Here is a 23,734-nt window from a genome sequence, read left to right on the forward strand (position 1 = left end):
CAAGGAGAGAAAAAAAAACAAAATTGTTACTTCATTGATTGTTATAATGCTGGAAATTTAGAAATAATACATATCTGTCAAAATATATAATAACCAATAATCAGAAATACTTCTAAAGAATGTGAAATAGACTTCTTCACAGAGTGCATTTTGAGAGTCTGATCTGCAGAATACACTGCTTGGTTGCTCAATAGCCATGTGGGAGACCTGGTAAATTTTAGGGATTTGGTTTTATTAGCATTAATGCCATTTCAAACAAAATACCTTGCTAGAAAGGGACCCAACCTCATCTTAAATACTCTCACTCTCCTCCACCAGCATATTGTGGCAACTTTATTTACAAAATGATCTGCACTAATTCATTTCCCAAACCCACAGGTTCTATTGCCTAGAAGGACGAGGGTAGAAGTCTATGGGAACACCAACGTTGGCAGGTTCTGCTGCATGCTAAATCCTGTCATGACTTGGGACAATTTTTCTCTCCTTTATTTCAGTTGGTCCAAGACCTTGCAACTAATTGTTCAGTAATACTGTTGTCATACCTTCACCATTGAGACCACAGTTCAAAAAGCACCGCACCACCACTTTCTCAAGGGTAATTTGGAATGGGCGCTAAATGCTGGCCTTTCCAACAATGCACATCACAGGAATTAATTTAAAGAAAAGCTTCTACTCTATGATTCTATTTACAAAACTCAGGATTCCAGATGCTTCATTAACTGCTTTGCTAACTAATCCTACCAATGAAGGTTGGGCCTAACCCCCTCCAAACTCTTTAATGCAACCTTTTAAAAATTATACCACTGAAATTTTATCGTCCCTCCTTATAATCAGAAAGAATGATCTCACACTCCTCTGCAGTGAATTTCATCTGTTCACCACACCATCAGAGCTGAAAATGTGTTGCTGGAAAAGCGCAGCAGGTCAGGCAGCATCCAAGGAACAGGAGAATCGACATTTCGGGCATAAGCCCTTCTTCAGGGATCACCACACCATCAGCCTAGATTGTCCTGAAGTCTTCCTCTCTGTTACTACACTTCCAAGCTTCCTTTGGATATCGTTACTCATTCCATATGTTGATAGTGAATTGTTTTCCTAATGCTCTTGACTGTGACACTACAAATGATTTCACTACTTATTATTTTTTAATGTTAATTACAACACCAGACAGCTTCCCCACACTTTTTTGATCAAGTTCAGTCTTTCTCTCTGATACACCATTTAGAATGTCTTTTTGTGATGAAAGATCAGGTTGCTTATATGGTATTACATTTAAATTTGCTATTTAAGATCATCGATACGTCTGCTCTGTTGGTGTTGCACCAGAAGAGTGAAATTGAACTGCATGCCATAGTGACATCACCATGAGTTTTCTGGCAGAATCACAAATGTAAGATCTGAAACTGGGTCATTAAAGTTCCATTCTAAAATTCACCCTCATTTATTGACCAAAAATAACTTTGAGCTTAAGGTATTTCAATTCTTACCTTGTTTACCTACAGGCTGATAGATGTGCTGATTCCCAGTCTAAATAAAAAAAGAGAAGGTATAAAAATAAAAGACTGCCTTAATACAGTTTACATATTTGATTGGTAGATACATGACGACAATTAAATTCATTACTTAATGGAATTACATTTTTAATGTCAGTTTTCAACAGAAGCTCTTAGAGAAAAAAAAACAAATTAAAAGTTATTCTTGCAGTTCACTAGGTAACCCAGAACCTAAACTCTTGTCATTTTCTTTTTTGCCTCTCTATCTGGTTTACTTTCAGTACATACCACTATCCTGAAGGTGGACAACTGTTTTTCACCTTTGGCACTCTGATGATACAAGTAGTGGATGACAGAGAAAGTTGCAATTGGAAGGATAAAGTATTGCTAAGGTGAAGTACAGGTGAAGCTAGCAGTTTCACACTGTGACTGTGCAGTAGTGATAGAAGTTTGCCATGAACAAGACAACGCTGTCAAGCCAAAAAAAATTCTATTTATCACACAAATTAGTAATCTAGTATATGAAATTTCAGTGCTGGTATCATCGCGAGTCTGTAGCCCCAAAGATTAGCAGGTCGTACTGAATAGCTTATCCTTTCAGCTGTTCACGATAAATAAGATAACGGCAGTACCCAACCAGCTCATGCTTGCAAAACTCGCAACACAGTATCCAACATTAGATGTGATTCTGCACTTAACTAACATTTGTGGATAATCGCAACTTTGTGAAGAACTACACTGACAATCAATTCAAAATTAACGCCAGGCGCCCAGTGTGACACTGATGTACTGAAAGCCCCACATACTAACTCACAGGGAGCTGCTTTATGTTGACAGAAAGAACAACATAAACAAGCATTGCACCTGTTTCAACTCAAAAAAAATGGATGACAGCCATTGGCTGAATTATTTGTGCGGAAACGACAAATCTAGACCAATCAACTTGCCTAGTTTCAAACCCAAGTAAAGCCTAAAAATTATCAATCGTCATTAACAACTGCATTTCCATGGCAATACCTTTACTAATCAGAATCCAATTGCTAACAAATTGACATTCACCGCTTATAAAATATAAATGTTATTTTTTCCCCCCTTTATTGGTTCTCTTGTGAATTATCCTGATGGGTGCAAATTTGTCATGAAGAGAGTCACAAATTTGTAGCTTATGCATAAAATGTTAGTGCACAATACGTATGATCTCTGCTAGAAGCAGTTTAATGGGGGAAATGGGTTTCTCCACAAAACTGATTTAAAACAGTAACCTCAAGTCTAGTTCTTAAATTATATCAGTAGAAATCATCTACCAAAATTATAAGGAGATCTTTTGCTCTCTTGACCAGAGTAAGAAAATCTACTTGTACCAGAAATACTGTACTGCAAAAACTCACTGGGTCCAGGAGACCACCATCATCGCGATCAACATTGTTTCTCATTGACCTTGGATCGGGTTTCTGAAAAGGAAATTAAAAGGCAGAGATTAAAACATTAAGACATTATTATTCTTTTTCTGCTGCACAGATTGCAGTGGAATCAATTCAGCAAAATAGAAGTTTACTTTACCAATTTTCCAACACATGACCTGAAAACTTCCATAGTATAATATTTGTCTGGGAGCGAAACAGAAGCCTATTTTCCCCTTGCAGCAGAAATTACACACACAGGATGGGAATAACATGCAATAATTCCTGTTTCCTGTCAGAGGAAGGCTTATATGTACTTGGCTGCAGAAATACAGAAAGAGTGTTCAATTACAACTTACAGACACGATACTAAGACCATTTAAAATTAAACCGATAACTTGTTAAATTCAATTTGCTCCTGTTTACTTAAGACATGCTGATGGCTCTTCACTTCATTATGTGGGAACAGTAAAGATTAAAACCAGTGAAAGAAATGGGGATGTTTCTCAATCCTAAATTGCAAACTTTTTTTTTATTTTTGACATGGTCTGTAATCAATTTGTCCCAAGCCTCATCCCCATGAGAATTTTTTTGTTTGTGATGTATTAATTATTTGCTTCTTCTTTAAACACATACTTTAAATATTTGGTTTGTGACCAATGTCTTTATTTGGATCAACTATTTTTCCTCTCTAACCCAACTATGCTGACATGAATACAGTTTTAAGAGAGACATAAACTAGTACTTGAAATTGATTTTAAACAGAATAAGTCGTCTCTCCATTCCTGTAACAGCTTGCAACATTGAGATTTTCTGCAGATTGTCATACTTTTTAAGTCAACATATCTTGGTTGACACACTCCTAAACTCATAACCGTGTCAGGGATCTCTCTGCAGAAAAATCAGGGAAGAAATTCAACTGAGCCATTAGTGGAAAGTTCGTTCAAAGATCTTTGCCCAGTTTAAAGTGGGAATTGGGTCTCGATTGAATTTAACTAGTGAGCTGTGAAGCCAACCTTGATCTAACCCTCTTTCAGTGAATCCCAGGTTGAGGTTGATGCTGCCAAGTGAAATGGTGCTTCACCATCTTTACAGAAATAGGAGTACTCCTCTACTTCAAGATGCCACAAACTATAATATTTTTTTCGACAGTGCCTTTATCTAGCACTGGATAGACAACGTGTGCACAACTGCAAACTAATTTTAATTGGGGTTCAAGAAATGATGTCATGGCTCTGAATTGCATTTACAAGATACTTAGTGCTTAAAGTATAGGTGAGTGACTCGTACAGCCACAAATCACTGGATTTCAAGTGAACTGTCACACATGTCCAGGAGATCAGGCGCAAGAGGTTGCTGTTGTTTTAATGCACACAAAATAGTCATAATGATGTTAAATTTCTGCATCCTTTGTCTCTATCTGTCTTATAAAAACTTAATGAAAATATTTTACTGGGGAGATGCTATTAAGCTACTTTACACCCCCAACTCTGCCTCCCCTTCCCACCTACTTGTCTATGAAAGCAGGACTTGAACATATGCCCTTTTGTCTCCTCCCTTATCGCTGTCAGTAACCTTAATATTACTTCCAGGTGAATCAGTGATAATAACATAGTTTTATTGGTGGGAATCTCGCAGACCTGCCTGAAAGAAGGGGCTTGTGCTTGTGTGCTTGCTAACTTCTGTCAGTCAGTTGATCAGTGGAAACACAGAGGCCATTCCTTACTAAGGATGGCTATCCACCCCGATGAGTCAGAGCTGAGAGTTCATCTGGAGGAGGAAGAGGTAGCAGTGATGGACATGTGCGTCACAACCAGGGCAACTCGGACAGATCCTGGTGATGTGGGGTCAGGAGCAGCGGGTAGTGTGTTGCTGTGTAGACACAGTCATTGGCACCAGGGTCACTCTGTGGGCTAAAGAGTGCCACAACTGAGCGTACCACCTGCAGTTTGCCAGCATTTGCAGCTAACCCACATGGCAAAGCCACTTAATCCCTCCTCCATCCTCTGGCTAAATACTAGTGAAGGTTAGATGAGGCGCTTAACTGTTTTGATTGTCTCTATACTGGACAGCTTTCAGTTAATTGCTCCAGCCTTCCACACCACCATAGACGCTTCCTTTTTTCTCACTTCTTCACTGACCCTGCACTTGCTATTACACCACTACCCATATCCAATTCTGATGGTACAAGTCTTTTTTTGTCACTGAGCGAAAATATTACTCTCTTTCTTTCCATAGATGCTGCTTCACCTGTTGGATATTTTCAACATTTTTTGTAGATAGTTTAAATTCTGCTGCAAAAACTTACCTGTTTATTTTAACACATTAACAACAAACTTGACTCCAATCCAAATTGCACTGCTATCCAGATATAATCATAAATTCCAGATTAAGACAACATCTTATTCTGCCAAAATAACTTGTCAGCACAGTTGAATTTCTAGCAGTAGCATTTCCAAATAGGGAGAGGTTGGGCATAATTATTCTTCCGTTGATATTTCAAGCTTTCCTTGCCAATATGACATTTCTGGATTGCATTTACAGTCGTAAGAAAATCAAATTTGAACTTGTTCATTATAGTGGCATTTCATCTAAACTTGCAATAGCAGTGATGCAGGTAAGAAATACAATTTTAAATATGAGAAGTTAGTTTAAGGTAATGAGAGGATGAAAATCCTACAAAAGGAAGGAGTGATTTAATAAGTATCTACAGATGCTGTGAAAGACTATCATTTTGAAGATATTTCTCAACATATTTTCCAGGCATAATTCCAAAAAGGTCTGTGTGTAATTTTTAGTTTGGCAGTTACAGAAAAGATTGAGTTTTTGTGGAAGAAATTTTTTAAAATATCTTCCCCTTGTCTGTTCAGTCAATATATTATGTCCTATTCAACTGAAACACATTTATATTTGACTTACTAATGGCTATACATATTAGATGCAGGTGGTCCTGAAATATCATGACCCCTTTGCTGTTCCTCCCCATTAGCATTCTCCTATAAGACCCAACATTAACTCTTTGATCCTTTTTTCAATCAATTCCTCAATATCCAATTTCCTCACCTATTTAGTTTTCCTGAAAAGTGCTTTCTCAAAAAAGATCTCCATTGTGTTGTCCTCAACATTCACTGCCTCACTTTCTCTTGAATGCATCAATACTGCTCAGCTGCACTGACTCCTCCCATAACTCCCTTTAAATCCTTCCAGTCTGGCTCTCATCCCTCTCAGCACAATATGATTTTACTACAAGCATAAACTATGACCTCGATGTGACAATGATAGTAGGGCATTATTCCTTCTTGTCCACTCTGCATTACTGACAAAATGCGCTATTTTCCTCCTATGTCTCTATTTGTTGGGACTGACTATCCATAGTTCCATTCCAACCAGTCTAAATATAGTCAGCACATCTCAAGAAATGCTTTCCTTTACCTTCCCACATTATCGCTTTTCAGAATTTCTTAAGGATATCCTTAGGCTCTATTCCTATTCAACAGGACTTGGGAATATGATTCACAGGAATAAGTTCACTTTACACATGTATGCCAATAACACTATTTTCTCTACATTATATGTCCGACTGCTTTATGCAGTTGGATTGGCTGACTGACCGACTGAGTCATAGATTCATACAGTACGGGAACAGACCATTCGGTCCAACTTGTCTGCACTGACCAGACATTCCAATCTGACCTAGTCCCATTTGCCAGCATTTGGCCCATATTCCTCTAAACCCTTCCCATTCATGTACCCATCCAGGTGCTTTTTAAATGCTGTAATTATACCCATCTCTACCAATTAGTCTGGCAGCTCGTTCCATACACACACCATCTTTGGTGTGAAAAAGTTCCCCATCAGGTCGTCTTTAAATCTTTCCCTTCTCACCTGAAAACTATGCACTCCAGTTGAACTCCCCCACCCTCAGAAAAAGACCTTGCCTATCCACGCTCCACATGATTTTTTTGAACCTCTCTAAGGTCACCCCTCAGCCTCCAATGCTCCAGATAAAAAGTCCCCAGCCTATCCCTAAAACTCAAACCCTCCAGTCGTGGCAACATCCTTGTAAATCTTTTCTGCATCCTCTCAAGTTTAACATCAATCTTATAGAAGGGTAACCAGAATTGTGTGCAGTATTCTATTCAGCAATGTCCCACAGAGCAACAATATAGTGTCCCAACTCAATGTCCTGACTAATGAAAGCAAGCATGCCAAACACCTTCTCCACCATCCTGCAATTACACTTTCAAGGAACATGCACCTGCACCCCTAGGTCTGTTTGGCAACACTCCTCAGGGACCCAACAGATATCTAAATTATCTGCCACACCTAGCCCATTAGCCCATCTGATCAAGGTTCCATTGTAGGTAACCTTCTTCACTGTCCACTAGATCACCTATGTTGGTGTCATTTGCAATCTTACTAACCATGCCTTCTGTAATCTGGATCCAGCACTGATCCCTGTGGCACACTGCTGGTCACAAGCCTCCAGTCTGAAAAGCAACCCTCTACAACCACCCTTTGTTTCCTACTTTCAAGCCAATTTTGCATCCAATTGGCTAGCTCCTTCTGGATCCCATATGGTCCAACCTTATTCACCAGTCTACCAGATCTAAATGTTGAAGTTCTAAATTGGAGAAAGGCCAATTTTGATGGTATTAGGCAAGAACTTTCAAAAGCTGATTGGGCACAGATGTTCGCAGGTAAAGGAACAACTGGAAAATGGGACGCCTTCAGAAATGAGTTAACGAGAGTCCAGAGAAAGTATATTTCTGTTAGGGTGAAAGGAAAGGCTGGTAGGTAGAGGATGACTAAAGAAATTGAGGGCTGGTTAAGGAAAAGAAGGAAGCATATGTCAGGTATAGACAGGGTAGAACGGCGAATCCTTAGAAGAGTATAAAGGCAGTAGGAGTATACTTAAGAGAGAAATCAGGAGGGCAAAAAGGGGACATGAGATAGCTTTGGCAAACAGAGTTAAGGAGAATCCAAAGAGTTTTTACAAATGCATTAAGGACAAAAGGGTAACTAGGGAGAGAAGAGGGTCCCTCAAAGATCAGCAAGGCGGCCTTTGTGTGGAGCAGGAGATGGGTCAGATACTAAATGAGTATTTTGCAGCAGTATTTACTGTGGAAAAGGACATGGAAGATATAGACTGTAGGGAAATAGATGGCGACATCTTGATAAATGTCCATATTACAGAGGAGGAAGTGCTGGATGTCTTGAAATGCATAAAAGTGGATAACTCCCCAGGACCTGATCAGGTGTACTCTAGAACTCTGTGGGAAGCTAGGGAAGTGATTGCTGGGCCTCTTGCTGAAATATTTGTATCACCGATAGTCACAGGTGAGGTGCCGGAAGACTGGAGGTTGGCTAACGTGGTGCCGCAGTTTAAGTAAGGTGGTAAGGACAAGCCAGGGAACTATAAACCAGTGAGCCTGAGGTCAGTGGTGGGCAAGTTGTTGGAGGGAATCCTGAGGGACAGGATGTACATGTATTTGGAAAGGCAAGGACTGATTAGGGATAGTCAACATGGCTTAATGCACGGGAAATCATGTTTCACAAACTTGATTGAGTTATTTGAAGAAGTAACAAAGAGGATTGATGAGGGCAGAGCGGTGGATGTGATCTATATGGACTTCAGTAGGGCATTCGACAAGGTTCCCCATGGGAGACTGGGAGCAAGGTGAGATCTCATGGAATACTAGGAGAACTCGCCATGTGGATACAAAACTGGCTCAAAGGTAGAAGACAGAGGGTGCTGGTGGAGGGCTGTTTTTCAAACTGGAGACCTGTGACCAGTGGAGTGCCACAAGGATTGGTGCTGGGTCAACTAGTTTTCATCAGTTATATAAATGATTTGGATGTGAGCATAAGAGGTATAGTTAATATGTTTGCTGATGACACCAAAATTGGAAGTGTAGTGGACAGCGAAGAAAATTACCTCAGATTACAACAGGACCTTGATCAGATGGGTCAATGGGCTGAGAAGTGGCAGATGGAGTTTAATTTAGATAAATGCAAGGTGCTCCATTTTGAGAAAGCAAAACCTAGCAGGACTTATACACTTAATGGTAAGGTCGGAGGGGGTGTTGCTGAACAAAGAGATCTTGGAGTGCAGATTCATAGCTCCTTGAAAGTGGAGTCGTAGGTAGAGAGGATAGTGAAGAAGGCATTTGGTATGTTTTCCTTTATTGGTTAGTTAAAAATTTGCAGTTAATAAATTTGCAAATGACACCAATAATGGACAGCGAAGAGGGCTACCTCAGATTACAACAGGATCTTGACCAAATGGGCCAATGGGCTGAGAAGTGGTAGGTGGAGTTTAATTCAGATAAATGAGAGGTGCCGCATTTTGGGAAAGCAAATCTTAGCAGGACTTATACACTTAATGGTAAGGTCGGAGGGGGTGTTGCTGAACAAAAAGACCTTGGAGTGCAGGTTCATAGCTCACTGAAAGTGGAGTCGCAGGTAGATAGAATAGTGAAGGTGGTGTTTGGCATGTTTTCTTTTATTGGTCAGAGTATTGAGTACAGGAGTTGGGAGGTCATGTAGCGGCTGTACAGGACATTGGTTAGGCCACTGCTGGAAAATTGCATGCATTTCTAGTCTCCTTCCTATCGGAAAGATGTTGTGAAACTTGAAAGGGTTCAGAAAAGATTTACAAGGATGTTGCCAGGGTTGGAGGACTTGAGCTATAGGGAGAGGTTGAATAGCCTAGGGCGGTTTTCCCTGGAGCATGGGAGGCTGAAGGGTGACCTGGTAGATGCTTTATAAAATCATAAGGGACATTGATAGGATAAATAGACAAAGTCTTTTCCCTAGGGTGGGAGTCCAGAACTGGAAGGCAAAGGTTTAGGATGAGAGGGGAAAAACATAAAAGAGACCTAATAGACAACTTTTTCACTCAGTGGGTGGTACGTGTATAGAATGAGCTGCCAGAGGAAGTGGTGGAGGCTGGTATAATTGCAACATTTAAAAGGGTATGGGTATGAATAGCAAGAGTTTGGAGGGATATGGGCCAGGTGCTGGCAGGTTGCACTAGGTATGTCAGTTAGCGCAGATGGTTAGAGCGTGATGCCAATATCGCCAAGATCGTGGGTTAAATCCCTGCACTGACCAAGCGTTCCACTAAAAGTTTGGGCGGCATGGTGGCTCAGTGGTTAGCACTGCTGCCTCACAGTGCCAGGGACCTGGGTTCGATTCCTGGGTGACTTGGGTGACTGTCTTTGTGGAGTTTGCACATTCTCCACGTGTCTGCGTGGTTTCCTCCGGATGCTCTCGTTTTCTCCCACAATCCAAAGATGTGCAGGTCAGGTGAATCGCCCATTGTGTTTGGTGCATTAGTCGGGGTAAATATAGAGGAGGGGAATGGGTCCGGGTGGGTTAGTCTTCTGAGAGTCGGTGTGGACTTGCTGGTCTGAAGGGCCTGTTTCCACATTGTAGGGAATCTAATATAAACTAATCTAGATTGGGTTGGGATATCTGGTCAGCATGGACAAGTTGGACCGAAGGGTCTGTTTCCATGCTGTACATCTCTATGACTATGTAGAACTTTGTTGAATGCTTACTGAAGTCCATATAGACAACCTCTTCTGCTCTGCTTTCATCAATCTTCTTTGTCACTTCTTCAAAAAAACTCAATCAAGTTTATGAGACACTATTTCCCACGTTCAAAGCCATTCTGACTATCCCTAATCAGTCCTTGCCTTTCCAAATGCATGTAAATCCTGCCCCTCATAATCCCCTCCAACAACTAGCCCACTATTGACATAAGGCTCACTGGTCTAGAGTTCCCTAGCTTTTTTTTACAGCCTTTCTTAAATTGTGGCACCACACTGACTGGCAGCCAAGCTCTGATACATTACATTTGAGATTTTTGGTTGAAGGTCTGAAGCCATCAATTTCAGCTCCTGCCACAAACTGCAATCGGTTACCACTGATTTCCCCACCAACTAAAACTGAAGACAACTTTGGTACTCTGTTCAACCTCAGTTTAGCTTCAGTATTTATATCCTTTCCAGCTTGAATAACATTCCATAATTGGCTCCAATTCCACAACATTGCCTTGAAGTTGTTAGATTTTAAAAACTAAAACTAGTTGGCAAATATCCATTGAGGAGGAAATGTGGTGTACTCACCTGGGTTCAGCTTACATGTGACTCGAGTTCCACATGAATATGGTTAACCCTTAACCGCTGAGAAAGATACTTAGCTACATTTAACAGATTTAAAGAATGCTGGGCAACAGTTCAAGGAAGAAGCCCAATAGCATCTTCTCAGGATCACCAGAGTTGGGTATTAGTACCAGCTTTGTCAACATTACCCCACATTCAGAGAACAATATGAACAATTCTTAGTGAAGAGCCTCTAGCTATTGAAGTAACCTTTCCAAACTTCTGTAAGTTATCTTTCAAATACATTTTTTCAAGACCCATTTCTTTCACCAAGCTTTCTGCAGTGCTCCCTAAACTCTCTCCCTCTCGTTCAATATTGTGGTTACTTAGTGTTCTATGAGCAGACAGATAAGCTGCTGTTGCTGTTAATAAAAGTATTCAGGAGACCTTTTGTGGCTTGAAAAGCAGATCTATGCGATCATCCAGTTCTAGAGAGGTGTTTCAGAGGTGAACCTCTGTTCACCACTGTTTTTAACTCCTAACAGTGCAGCTGAGGTCAGCAACAAGCAGTCTGGAAATGTGGTATTGAATCTGCTTCTGCAATAGTATGAATTGTAAAACACAACCAATCTCAATTCTGGTTTCTGGGAAGAAATATACAAGCAATGTCAACAATTCCACTGGTGACTTTACTCTTAACTATTCATTTAATTAAAACCATAAACTCTTCAAAACACATTAAAGCTACCATTTTCATGATTACAAAAGTCAAGTTTGCATGACTTGAAATTTTTAAGTTTCCTGTAGCCAGTCAGTTTGGTTAAAATTATAGCAAAATTGAGATAGCTGATTAAGTTTTTTAAAATGGCATTTGAGGGAGGATCATAATTTATTTTGATCTTTGTTTTCGGAGAAATTCATCTCTTCCATGCCAAACTATGAAAACCTACACTTGCTTTTTCAGAAACAAAGCATCAGAGCTGAGAAAAAAAACCTGATAATCTAAACATTCCATCAGCTTTAGATCAAGTTATCAACCATTTAGTTCAATATCGTTGACACATGAACAAATGAAGTGTACTCTGATAAACAAACTCTGAAGAATGCATTCAATTTAGGTCATGCTGCCCTTGACCGAAAGTGATCTCTGTGCTGATAATGTCGGACCACACATCAGGAGTGGTGACCAGGTGACTTTCGAAGATCTTTGAACAATGAACTAATCAGTGCAACTCTCTTGCTCTTTAGTTATGGGAGTCTTTTTCCTTTTGAAATGATTGAAGATGCTGTTACCACCTTTTCAGGCAAGACAATCCAGATACTAATAAAGTAACTCTGGGGGCTAATCTTCCTGCCAGTGGAGACAGTTAACTCTTTCAACTTTATCAAACACGTTCATAATTCTGGGATGTGTAGTGCTGGAAAAGCACAGCAGGTCAGGCAGCATCTGAGAAGCAGGAGAATCAACATTTTGGGCATAAGCCCTTCATCAGGCATCCTTTTCCACTAGCACTACATTCTTGACTCTGAGCTCCAGCATCTGCAGTCCTCGCATTTTCCACGTTCATAATTCTGAGCACCTCAATGAAATTTCTCCTTAAACATCTCTGCTTCAAGCAAAACAAACTTGGCTACTAAGTCATGCTGGGTGGCATTGTGGTACATCTGCTCTGAAAGGCCTTTTTAAAAATACATTCATGGGCTGTGCCGTACATCATGTGTGGTATTACCATTGTGCTAAATAGGAAAGACTTCAAACAGATTGGGCAACTGAAAACTGTCATGGAAGCTCCATAAATATCCTCAGCTCCAAAAGAGCTGAATTTTGAGGGATTGCCCAGCACAGCAGTACAAAAGAAAAGGCTGAAGCATTCGCAGCAATCTTCAACCAGAAATGCTGAGTGAATAATACGTCTTGGCTTCCTCTAGACAGCCCCAGCATCACAGATGCCAGGCTTCAGCTAATTCAAATTGCTCCATGTGATATCAGAAATTGGTTGAACACCTTGAATACTACAAAGGTTGTGTGGCATGACAACATTCCAGCAATTCTATTGAAGACTTATGGTCTAGAATGTGCCACACTCTTAGCCAAACTGCTCTTATACAGATACAATGCTGGGATCTACCTGAATGTGGAAAATTGCTCAGAGATGTCCTTGTCATAAAAAGCAGGATAAGTCAAACCAGCCAATTATCATGCCATCAGTCCATCCTTGCTTATCAGTAAAGTGATGGAATAACCTGCTCACTAATGCATCATTTGGGTGCCCCTAGAACTACTCAGCTCCTGACCTCATTACAGCCTTGGTTCAAACACGGACAAAAGAGCTGAATTCCAGAAGCGAGGTGTGAGTGACATCACCTGACATTAAGGTCATATTTGATGTAGTATAGCATCAAGGTTCCCTGGTAAAACTGGAGTCAACGGAAAAACTCTCAGAAAAACACTCTGCTGGTTGGAACCATGCCTGTGGAATGTGGAAGATAGGAAGATGGACATAGTTGTTGGAGATCAGTTTTCTCAGTTCAAGAATATCTCTGCAGGAAGTCCTCAGTGTCTTAGGTCCAACCGCCTTCAGCTGCTTCTTCAATAATCTACCCTCCACCATAAGGTCAGTAGTGGGGATAATTGGTGATGGTTACACAATGTTCTGTACCATTTGCAGTCCATGTCCAAATACAAAAAGACATGGATAATATGTCTAAGTTGGGTTGAAAAATGGTAAATAACAGTCACGCCACACAATTGTGGGCAATGACCATCTCCAATAAGAGATAAAGTAAATGTCATCCCCTGACATTCAATGGCATTACCATTACTGAATCCACTGTTATCAACATCCTGGGGGTCACCATTGATGAGAAACTGAAGTGGACAAGCCATATAAATAAGGTAGCTATGAAAGAAGGTCAGAGGCTACAATACAGCAGGATAGCAGTCAATTATAGTGCTATGGTCACTAGACTAGCTTGTCATTCCAGATTTTATGAATTGAAATTTTAACAGTTACTTATCTTGAGAGACCTCAACGTTGACTCTAGATTCCATGAGGTTTCACTGTATCAAGATAAACACTAGCAAGGAAACCCCTTGCTGATTACCCCATAACTTTACCTGGGTCTCTGGATTACTCGTGACGATACCGCTAGGCTATTGCTGACCCATGGCATTGCTAAAACTAAATTCAACTGTGCAAGTTGTTGTGTTCACAAGTTCAATAAATACTGATGCATACTGTAGAGAGAGGGTCCAGATTGCCATGTTATAGTGCTGTAATGTAAATATCAATGGTTTCCTTGAGTGCTGCGTTCATGAAAAGATCAATGTCAAGTCAATGGAATGTTTTTTTTTCTTGCAATACTTATTAATGGAGATGTGGCCAGTTTCCCATTTTCTTCAGCATTTTATGATCGTTCCACTTTTTTAATTCCAGTACAGTATTGCAAATTCAATTCTTGTTCATTTTTGCTACCACATTCAGCTGTGAAAAACAAGGGACATGGAGACAGACAGGGAATCTATGCAGAAACAGCTATAAGTCATTCGATTTTCTTTAGAAAACAGACAGCTGAGGGGAAATCTGACAGATGTGTTTAAGATATCAAAAGGGTTTTGAGGTAGATGTGGAAAAATGTAGCTATTTATAAGATAGTCGAAAATAAATTGACCAGGAAAGTCACAAAAACACTGAAGCAAAGTATATCCTATGACAAGTAATTGTGAGCAATTAAAAATGTATTTGATCAGCAACTAAATCAGCACATCAGCTGTGCTGACAGTTTAGCTGGGAGTAAGTTCAAGTAGAGCATAAAGCCAGCATGAACAAACTGAATCGAATTGTCTCTCTCTGTTCCGGATGGTCTATATAACTATGTAAAATGGGTACAAAACATACCATATTTGTAGCTTAAGGGTGGAATGAATATTAGTCTTTATTTAGCACAATGTTGTGCCTTTTCAGTAGCCTGAATCGTTTTGACACAAACTCTCCTGCCAATTTCAGAACGTTTAACTATGCTCTTATTTGCCAAAATAAAGTTTTTAACTGTCGTTGGGTATGAAAGAAATACAAAGTTCAACTGGAAGATTATTACAGTTCATGGGAAATATAGTAAAGTTGAGAATAGATCACCAATGGCAAAAGGATAGTCTTGATGTTCATGTTTTCAAAGAATATTTGAACTAAACATACAAAAAAACTTTTCCTTCATTGTTAGAGCATTACACTGTCTTGATGCAAAGAGATTCCATGAAGTCATGAATGAACTTGAAAGCGATTAATTCAACAGAATTGGCTCAAGAAACTTAGGAGGTTTTAATTTCTCAAAGATTGGATCAAGATGCAATATACAAAAACAAAAACATCTTCAAAAATATTAAAAGCAAGCAGCTTGGACACCTACATTTTGAAAGTATAGAGCATCCTTATTTCTGCATTATGTAACTCTTCTCAGTATATTACAGTTTCACTAAACTCTGATCCTTCAAATCTCAGGGTGAGACAAAATGTTCCCAGACTTGGGCACAATTAAGAAAATTAGAAATTTGATCTACATACAACCTTCCACAACATCATGGGTTTCCAAAGAAGTTTACAGCCAATTATGTATTTTGAGTGTAGCCACTGTTGTAATGTAGGAAACGTGGCAGCGCATACTCTCACAGCAAAGATCATGAAGCAGTAATAAAATAATAACTAGATAAGTGATTTACAATGTTGGCAGATATTGGTTAAGAGATAAATTGTGGCTGGGACACTGGCTAGGATAACTCTGCTCTTTAGAGCAATATGTTACAGTTTTTCATTTGGATTCCAAAAGGTAAAAGATATCCGAACTATTGCTTGTCTTGATTCCTCGCCCAGGCTGCTAATTCAGGAAACTCAGGTTCAAGTCTAGTATCCTGTTCAACTGGAACTGATCATCAAATCTCTCATTTTATCCATTATCAATACAATTATTACCAACTTCCATAACACTACCTAGCTTTGTCTTTGTGTCAATTCACAGCTGCTAAAACGCACATAAGAAACATAGGGTTGGGTTTAGGAGTAGGCCAATCAACCCATCCAGCCTGTTCCATAATTCAACAGAATCATGGCTCATCTGATTGTGGTCTCAACTTCACTTTCTTGACTGTCCCCAAAAGTCTATGACTGTCTTGGTATTCAAAAATCTAACTAATTCAGTTTTAAATAAATTCAATGATTCAGTTTCCATTGTAAGAGAAAAGCATATCTACATTTTCATTACCAACAGACTTTTCCTTAACACTCATTCTTGCTGACTTCCTAAGAACCACTGTATAAACGCTCACAATTTATAACCTCTCAAGTGGTTGCAGTCGACTTCTTTCTTTAAAAAAATCTGAAATTAAAATCCTTAATACTCTTTCTTAATTTCTCCATGTCCTTGTGTCAAACTATGTTTCCAATCTCTTCTATCAACATATGCTCGAGCCCAATATTTCAGTCCCCTCTTCATTGGTAATCACTCACCAATAGGTAAGATTGTCCATCTCGGAAATTCCGTGTCATTGGTCATTAGTGTGGCTAATGAGACCAATCCCAGAGCCACATCTCAGACCATACATTTGGCAGGTGTTACCAGGAGGTGGGAATGATCCTTGGCCTTGGGATTGTCAACATTCCTTTCTCTGGTTCCTTTTCTGTACTTACTCTTGCCTTCATGTGTTCTCAAAGAATTGTGTCCCTTCATAAAGGAGTTTCCTCTAAGTCAGTTTCTTCTGAATGACAGTCTCTCATGTTTTGATATCTATGTTGTATTTCTTGAGGGAATCCTTCAGGGAGTCTGAAGAGTTTCCTCTGGCCTCCTCTCATTCAAGTGCTTTCCTTGAGCTGGGCAAAAAAGATTGGCTTTGGTAGTCAGAACTCAGCATCTTAAGCACATGGCTGGCCCAACACAGTTGGTTTTGGATAATCATGACCTACATCCTGGTGCTGCTGGTTGCTTCAAGGATGTCGATGTTGGTCTTGGCCTCAACCTCAAGAAGAATTCAAATCCTTTACCAATCTATTCCAAGTCAGGTTTTAGTCCATCCCTCCATTAAGATCAATGGAAAAATCCTCCCAAAAGTGGAGGATTTTTCTTACTTGGGAAGCTACTCTCGTCTAAGGCTAACACTGGTGCAGAGATTCAACAGCACAAACAATCTGCTGCCTTCGGACAACTACAGATGAGTGTCTTTGATGACTGTGACATCTGTATTGATATCAAGATCCTGTTATAAGGCGGTCATCCTTCCGACTCTCCGAAACTTGGACTCATCCTCTATAAATGGCATCCTGTCAACCTTTCTTTGCACACTACACTCCACCAGTCCTGGCATAATTTTCATTGCCTTAACAATACCTTCTGCTATTGATCGCCTCTTCCATTTCTTTTATTCTATTGCTCAACAACCATTTCTTCACAAAGGCTATCATAATGCTCACCGTATTAAAGGCACTATATTAAGACAACTATATTAGGTCAATTGGAACCCATTTCAAGGGTAATAAAGCGTTTATTATTAAATCACATAACCCAATACAAACACTTCAGGAAGTCAGAAATATCAAAGTTAACATTAGTATCCAAGCTGTGCAAACTTTTACGTAATGCTTCAGAGTAACACTGGATATTATTTTTTCATAAATTGTTTTCCACTGGAGCCTTTTCATTAACAACTTGAAGTACAAATGACTGATTCATCTAGAGGCGAAACAATCAGCACTCATATAGATTCAATATGTCTTCAAGCTAATGTTTAAAGTTTCCCTCAGTGATCTCCAAAATTTGTCAATACACAGTATAGTTGGCTAGAGCCTTTAAAAGAAATATATAAAAGGAACTCACCAGGAACTTCTCTTCTTGTTCAAGCCATCGTTGATCCTCCTCCATTTCCTGCTGCTGCCTTAACAACTGCTCTTCCATTACATTTGTTGGGAGCATCTGTCCCATTCCACGCATATCCAAAGTGCCTGAATCCTGAAAGTTTAATTAAATGCTTACATGCCATGCTATATTAGTTCATACTCATGCAATACAAAATTATTTAAGATATTGACTGAACTGCAACAGTACTGGTACAACCATTGGCAACTCTTACATTTGTGAGCAGTTTTCACCCTTTCCCAAATACATAATATAGCTGGAGCCAATGTAACTTCAGATCCTACAACAAAAAAATCAGTAACATTTCTTTACTTTGTAATGACATGATAACTTGAAAATCTATTACACCAATAAACCAAATAAAATTGAAATTTGGCCCGTGCTGTAATAAAACTATTTAATAAAGTTGCATATTATATGTAATATCACAACTGAACTTAAATGGGTAATTAAACACAACACTCGAGGTAATGACATAATCCAAATTCAGAGGTTATATCACTGTTTTACAATTCAATTAAAAATATCCAGTATTTATTTTGTTTGGATTGCATTGAGAAGGATCTAAAAATATGTGGTTCTGTCAAATTCAAGAGACGTCTTTTCCAGCTTCTGAATTACAATGGATTTATATTTTTTTCCAAACACACCACCATGATTTGATGGTGTTTTTTATTTCGTCAAATGTCAATATCTGTGGCATTGCTTGAAGGACAAGCTATCAGCTTTATTCCAATTAAGTTTCAATGAATTGAATGCCTTGTCTGCACAATTATATTACCTCCAGGTTTTGTGGCCAAATTGGAATATCCTGAGGTCTATGGTGATTCCAGGAATCATGAGCATCTAATACACTTGCCTGTGCAGTATATATACTTCCAGGCATGGGCGAAATTCCATGTGAACCAGTATATCCAGAAACCTGTTAATAAACACAATTAACTGAAATGATCTATAGTAACTACAGCTACAGATTAGTTCAATTCATTGTCAAGACAGCACTTTGAACACGGAATAAACCAATGGATTTCAGAATTCAATATTAGTTATTATGTTTAGTGGCTTGTAACAAAATTCCTGTACAAATCAACCTGCTTGAAGTACAGTAGAATTAGTGCTACAAGATAATGTTTCCTTTATTAGTATTCTGTAGAAAGCACATGCATGTTACTATGATGATATAACAGAATGGTTATTGCTGCAATAACAGACTAATTGTCCATGGTCTCTCTCAAGTATTAATTGCTTCATTTAGGCAAGTTTAAAACTCCATGCTTTGCTATGGGCTACGTTAAGATTCTCCAACTGATCCAGTCACAACCCTGAATAAATGTATCAAGGTCATCACCACTCACTGAAATTAATCTTTGTTACATTTATATTTAGCTGATCCAAGTTATAATGTTACCATGTGTCACAAATTCAATGGCATTTTTCCCTCCAAGTATTTTACATTTAAGAGAATGTGATATCTGTTATTTACCTGATAATGGTTATGCTGCACCATATGTTGTGGACTGGGAAAGAAACCATCACTGGATCTTGGACTTGGGTAGCCTGGTCTACTGGGCTATTGTAATCAAACAAAGGAAAGAAACACACTGTAAATTATATCTGCTATTGCAGCTGAACACAAAGACCCAAATACTTGCACAGATCAGATAATTTGAAGATGGTACAAAATGTGCTAAGTGTGAAAGAAAATTGGTCATTTCAGACAGTTGGCTGGAATATTCCATTTTGGCCTACAAAGTTTGTGGTTAATTTCTGTAAGTAATCTTTGTACAATATACAAGAAAATTTGACGATTAGCCAAAGTCAAATTTTCATCAGATGCAGTTAAAGTGGAGAATTGGCGCTTGTAGAAAAACAGACACTATCCATCACAATTATCCAATGCAGCTGGAGGCAAATTTACCCATTAATTGCAGTAATTCTCACTTGCTCCAAGTAAAGACAATGATGATGGTCAAAAAAGATCATAATTTAACTTTGCTGTCCTTAATTTGTTTACCTGTAGAAGCATACAGAGGATAACAAGAAAAGATCACTGTCTGTTTAAAGTAATCCCATTAAAACAAACATACATTTTGAATGTATGTGTTTTAAAATGTCATCATGCAAAGTTTTGAATGGTTTCTTTCAATGTGCGAAAATATCATTGACTACTGAGATAGTCTAAAAAGGTTCTTGAAAGAAGTCTATATTTTAAATGATATGTAATGCCAAATGTACCTGTCAAATTTCTTTCAAAGGAAAGGATTCTCACCTAGCCATGTGTTAATTGTTGCAGTGCCATTAAATAGTCTTCACCACAATTTTTGAATATTTATTTAACAAGACAACAATAACTTGCACCTTTAATGTATCAGTTGTCCCAAGTCCCTTGAGTGAGGCACAGAAAACAAACTTAAATGGCAAGCCACATACTAGAAGATGGTGAGGGTTGATCAAACAGTTGGCCAAAAATGTGGGTTTTAAAGAACTAGAGGCAGACAGCTTGATATTGGGCCAAGGCCAGTGTATGCAAGGGTGCTAATGATGAGGACAAAGAAAGGAAGGATGCACAAGAAGGCAGGGTCGAGAGGGAGGTGTTATGGAGGACAGGAGTGATGTGTTGAAAACTTGGTGTGGGTGGGGATATGGGCAGCAGAGACTGGGTTGAGCTGAGGTTTAAAGAGGGTGGAGAACGAGAATGAGAATGAGTTAGGAAAGCTTTTGAATAGTTTGGTGTAGAGATGAGAAAACCATTGAATAGGAATGCCAGTGGGGAGTAAAGCAGCAGGTAACATATGCAAGTGAAGGAGACAGCAGTTGACATGGAAGTCAGTAACATAGTTCATAATCAAGTAAGAACACAGACTATGAATAGTCATTTCAGCAGCAGGGGGCAGGTTGGAGATGGATTCAGTTGTGAGGGTAATGGGGAATTTGGCCGAAACAGAAGGCAACGGTCTGGTCTTTCCAAACTTCAACAGGTAGTAACTGTGCGCATTTAAAAATTAGTAATAACTGCATACACAGTGAAGTCTTAACTGGTCATTGTATTGCCAAATCTGTGATCTGACAACTGCCAACACAACCCAAGGAGGAAGGGGGAGGGAAGGAACAAACTCACATTTGTAATATCTTATAAATCCTTAACACATTCCAAAGCATTGGACAACTAATTCTGGAAGCGTAGTTACTGCTCTTATTGTATTTAACTCTGTTATTATTGTAGTGAATTGCACCAGCCAAATTGCTCGAAGTATGATCCCACACCAAATGACAGCAATTAAACTAATAACAGCTAACCATAAACATTAGATGATTTGCTCCACTCATCTCAGTCCTAAACATGAAATGTATTGCTTAAGTTTCAGTGCAGTTTCTGGAGTAGGTTTCTTCTTTGTTTGGCTTTGTTTAGTTTTACATTAAACAGTAACAGACATAAAGGTGGTAAAAACAATGACTGCAGATGCTGGAAACCAGATTCTGGATTAGTGGTGCTGGAAGAGCACAGCAGTTCATAAGACCATAAGACATAGGAGTGGAAGTAAGGCCATTCGGCCCATCGAGTCCACTCCGCCATTCAAGCATGGCTGATGGGCACTTCAACTCCACTTACCTGCATTCTCCCCATAGCCCTTAATTCCCCGAGACAACAAGAATCTATCAATCTCTGCCTTGAAGACATTTAGTGTCCCGGCCTCCACTGCACTCTGTGGCAATGAATTCCACAGGCCCACCACACTCTGGCTGAAGAAATGTCGCCGCATTTCTGTTCTGAATTTACCCCCTCTAATTCTAAGGCTGTGTCCACGGGTCCTAGTCTCGAGGAGACTAGGAGTTCAGGAAGCTACTTGGATGCTGCCTGAACTGCTGTGCTTTTTCAGCACCACTAATCCAGTTACAGACATAAGACAATCTTGAACAGCCAGTTAACCTGAAGTTAAATGTCATTCTATCATGTGAATTTGTTGTGTATCACAGGAGAACTGAGCACTGTGCATCAAAGTCATGATGATATTAAAGATTCATGATATATGAGCAAAAATGCTAATTATCCAAGGCTAAAAAGATAATTATCAAATTTATCTTCCATGGTAACAGAGTGATTACAGAGGAGAATCAGGCAGGTTGTGGAATGGACATCCTATTAGTTCCCACTCATTTTGTGGTCCTATTGAAGTTATATTTTTGGTCATAGAATCAATAGTAAAGGTAGTCTCCAGGTTAAGGAGCTTAGAGAAAGGGGATAATTGGGCCACAGCAGGTAGATGGAGTTTAGTTCTCCAAAAACGCATTTTCTGCTTCTTTGAATATTTCAGTGTCTATGTATACCAGTTAAGTAGCAATTACATCAACTTCTCCAATGACAGAACTCCAATTACAATATATAACATTTAATTAGCTATTTTCAAGGACTTAGAATGGTACAAAGTAAAAGAAAATGTATGTGTGGACTTAAGAGATTACTCTAGTAATACATTTGTTATATGAAATGGATTAAAGTTGTTATACAATTTTCTGCTCCATCCATGGCAGCACACAAACTAACTTTCACTTTCGAACAAAATATGCGCATGCTGAAAACTCAATTGGATTTCCAATGACAAGGTCCAGGAACACTTATGGAACTTGTAGGCAAAGTAGCAAAATAACAATCAAGATAACACCTTAAAAATATATAACACAATCAAGTCTGCAGACTTATAAAACAAGGTGAAGGGTTAAATAATGGGAGGTTCTTTTCATAGATATGGCTTGAGCAAAGAACAATGGAAAGTTAGTGTAGGTTACAGGCTACATTCAAATCACAACAAAAGCTAACCAGAAGTCTTCAGATCTGATTTGTATAATATAATGAATTTAACTTACTTGTTATTGGATACATAACAAAGATTCAGACAAAAATCAAGTTGCTTCTGGAAACAGAAACTACAACCAACTGCACTGAACAAACAATCTAGAACTTCAGCCTATCAACATGAGTTTGAATCCCAGCTAGATGGTGATAACTTGAATTCAATAAAAATCTAGAACGAAAACCTAGTCTAATGGTGGCCATGCAATTTTTAATCAATTTATGTAAAAATACATTTGGATCATTAAGGATGGAAATCTACCATTCTTATCTACTCTGGCCTATATGTAACTCTACATACACAGGGATTAGCTGATTCCACTCAGATGGCAAAAAATGCTGACCTAGTCAGTGACATCTACATCCCACAAACAAATAAAACAATCACTGAGCTAGAAAGTCTTCTGCACATTACATGGCTAGTAAATGAGGTGCAGTTATTTTATGCTCTAGCTTTGAAGTGAAACACAGTCCAAAGATGTGCAAGTTAGGTGAATTGGTCATGATAAATTGCCCATGGTGTCCAGAGATGTGCAGACTGGGTGGTTTAGCTATGGGAATGCAGGGTTACAGGGATGGGTGTGGGGGTCGGGTCTGGCTGGAATGCTGTTTGGAGATTCTGGTTTAGTCGTGCTGGAAGAGCACAGCAGTTCAGGCAGCATCCGAGGAGCAGTAAAATCGATGTTTCGGGCAAAAGCCCTTCATCAGGAATAAAGGCAAAGAGCCTGAAGGGTGGAGAAATAAGCTAGAGGAGGGTGGGGGTGGGGAGAAAGTAGCATGGAGTACAAGAGGTGAGTGGGGGAGGGGATGAAGGTGATAGGTCAGGGAGGAGGGTGGAGTGGATCGGTGGTTTCCAGCATCTGCAGTCATTATTTTCATCACGTTGTTTGGAGAGTCAATGTGGACTGAATGGGCTAAATGGCCTGCTTCTACACTGTGGGAATTCTAAAACAGAGCCCTATAGTAAGTACCTCATCCATG

The 23,734-nt window shown here is 39.3% G+C and overlaps 1 protein-coding gene across 23 annotated transcripts in view; it reads right to left on the reverse strand.

Annotated features, from left to right (window-relative positions):
- The window catches only part of LOC140476938 (focal adhesion kinase 1), a 556,498-nt gene that overhangs the window by 29,947 nt on the left and 502,817 nt on the right, over positions 1 to 23,734 (reverse strand). For 19 of the 23 annotated variants that reach the window (XM_072569910.1, XM_072569911.1, XM_072569912.1 and 16 more), the window contains 5 exons: positions 19,388 to 19,474; positions 18,686 to 18,826; positions 17,866 to 17,997; positions 2,882 to 2,944; positions 1,488 to 1,527 (listed from right to left, as the gene is read on the reverse strand). In XM_072569910.1, the coding sequence (XP_072426011.1) occupies positions 1,488 to 1,527; positions 2,882 to 2,944; positions 17,866 to 17,997; positions 18,686 to 18,826; positions 19,388 to 19,474 (463 nt within the window). The remainder of the gene's footprint in view (positions 1 to 1,487; positions 1,528 to 2,881; positions 2,945 to 17,865; positions 17,998 to 18,685; positions 18,827 to 19,387; positions 19,475 to 23,734) is intronic. The other 4 variants (XM_072569909.1, XM_072569921.1, XM_072569922.1 and 1 more) reach the window with 2 other exon arrangements.

Source organism: Chiloscyllium punctatum, chromosome 5, assembly GCF_047496795.1.
Source record: "Chiloscyllium punctatum isolate Juve2018m chromosome 5, sChiPun1.3, whole genome shotgun sequence".
NCBI classification, from domain to species: Eukaryota; Metazoa; Chordata; class Chondrichthyes; order Orectolobiformes; family Hemiscylliidae; genus Chiloscyllium; species Chiloscyllium punctatum.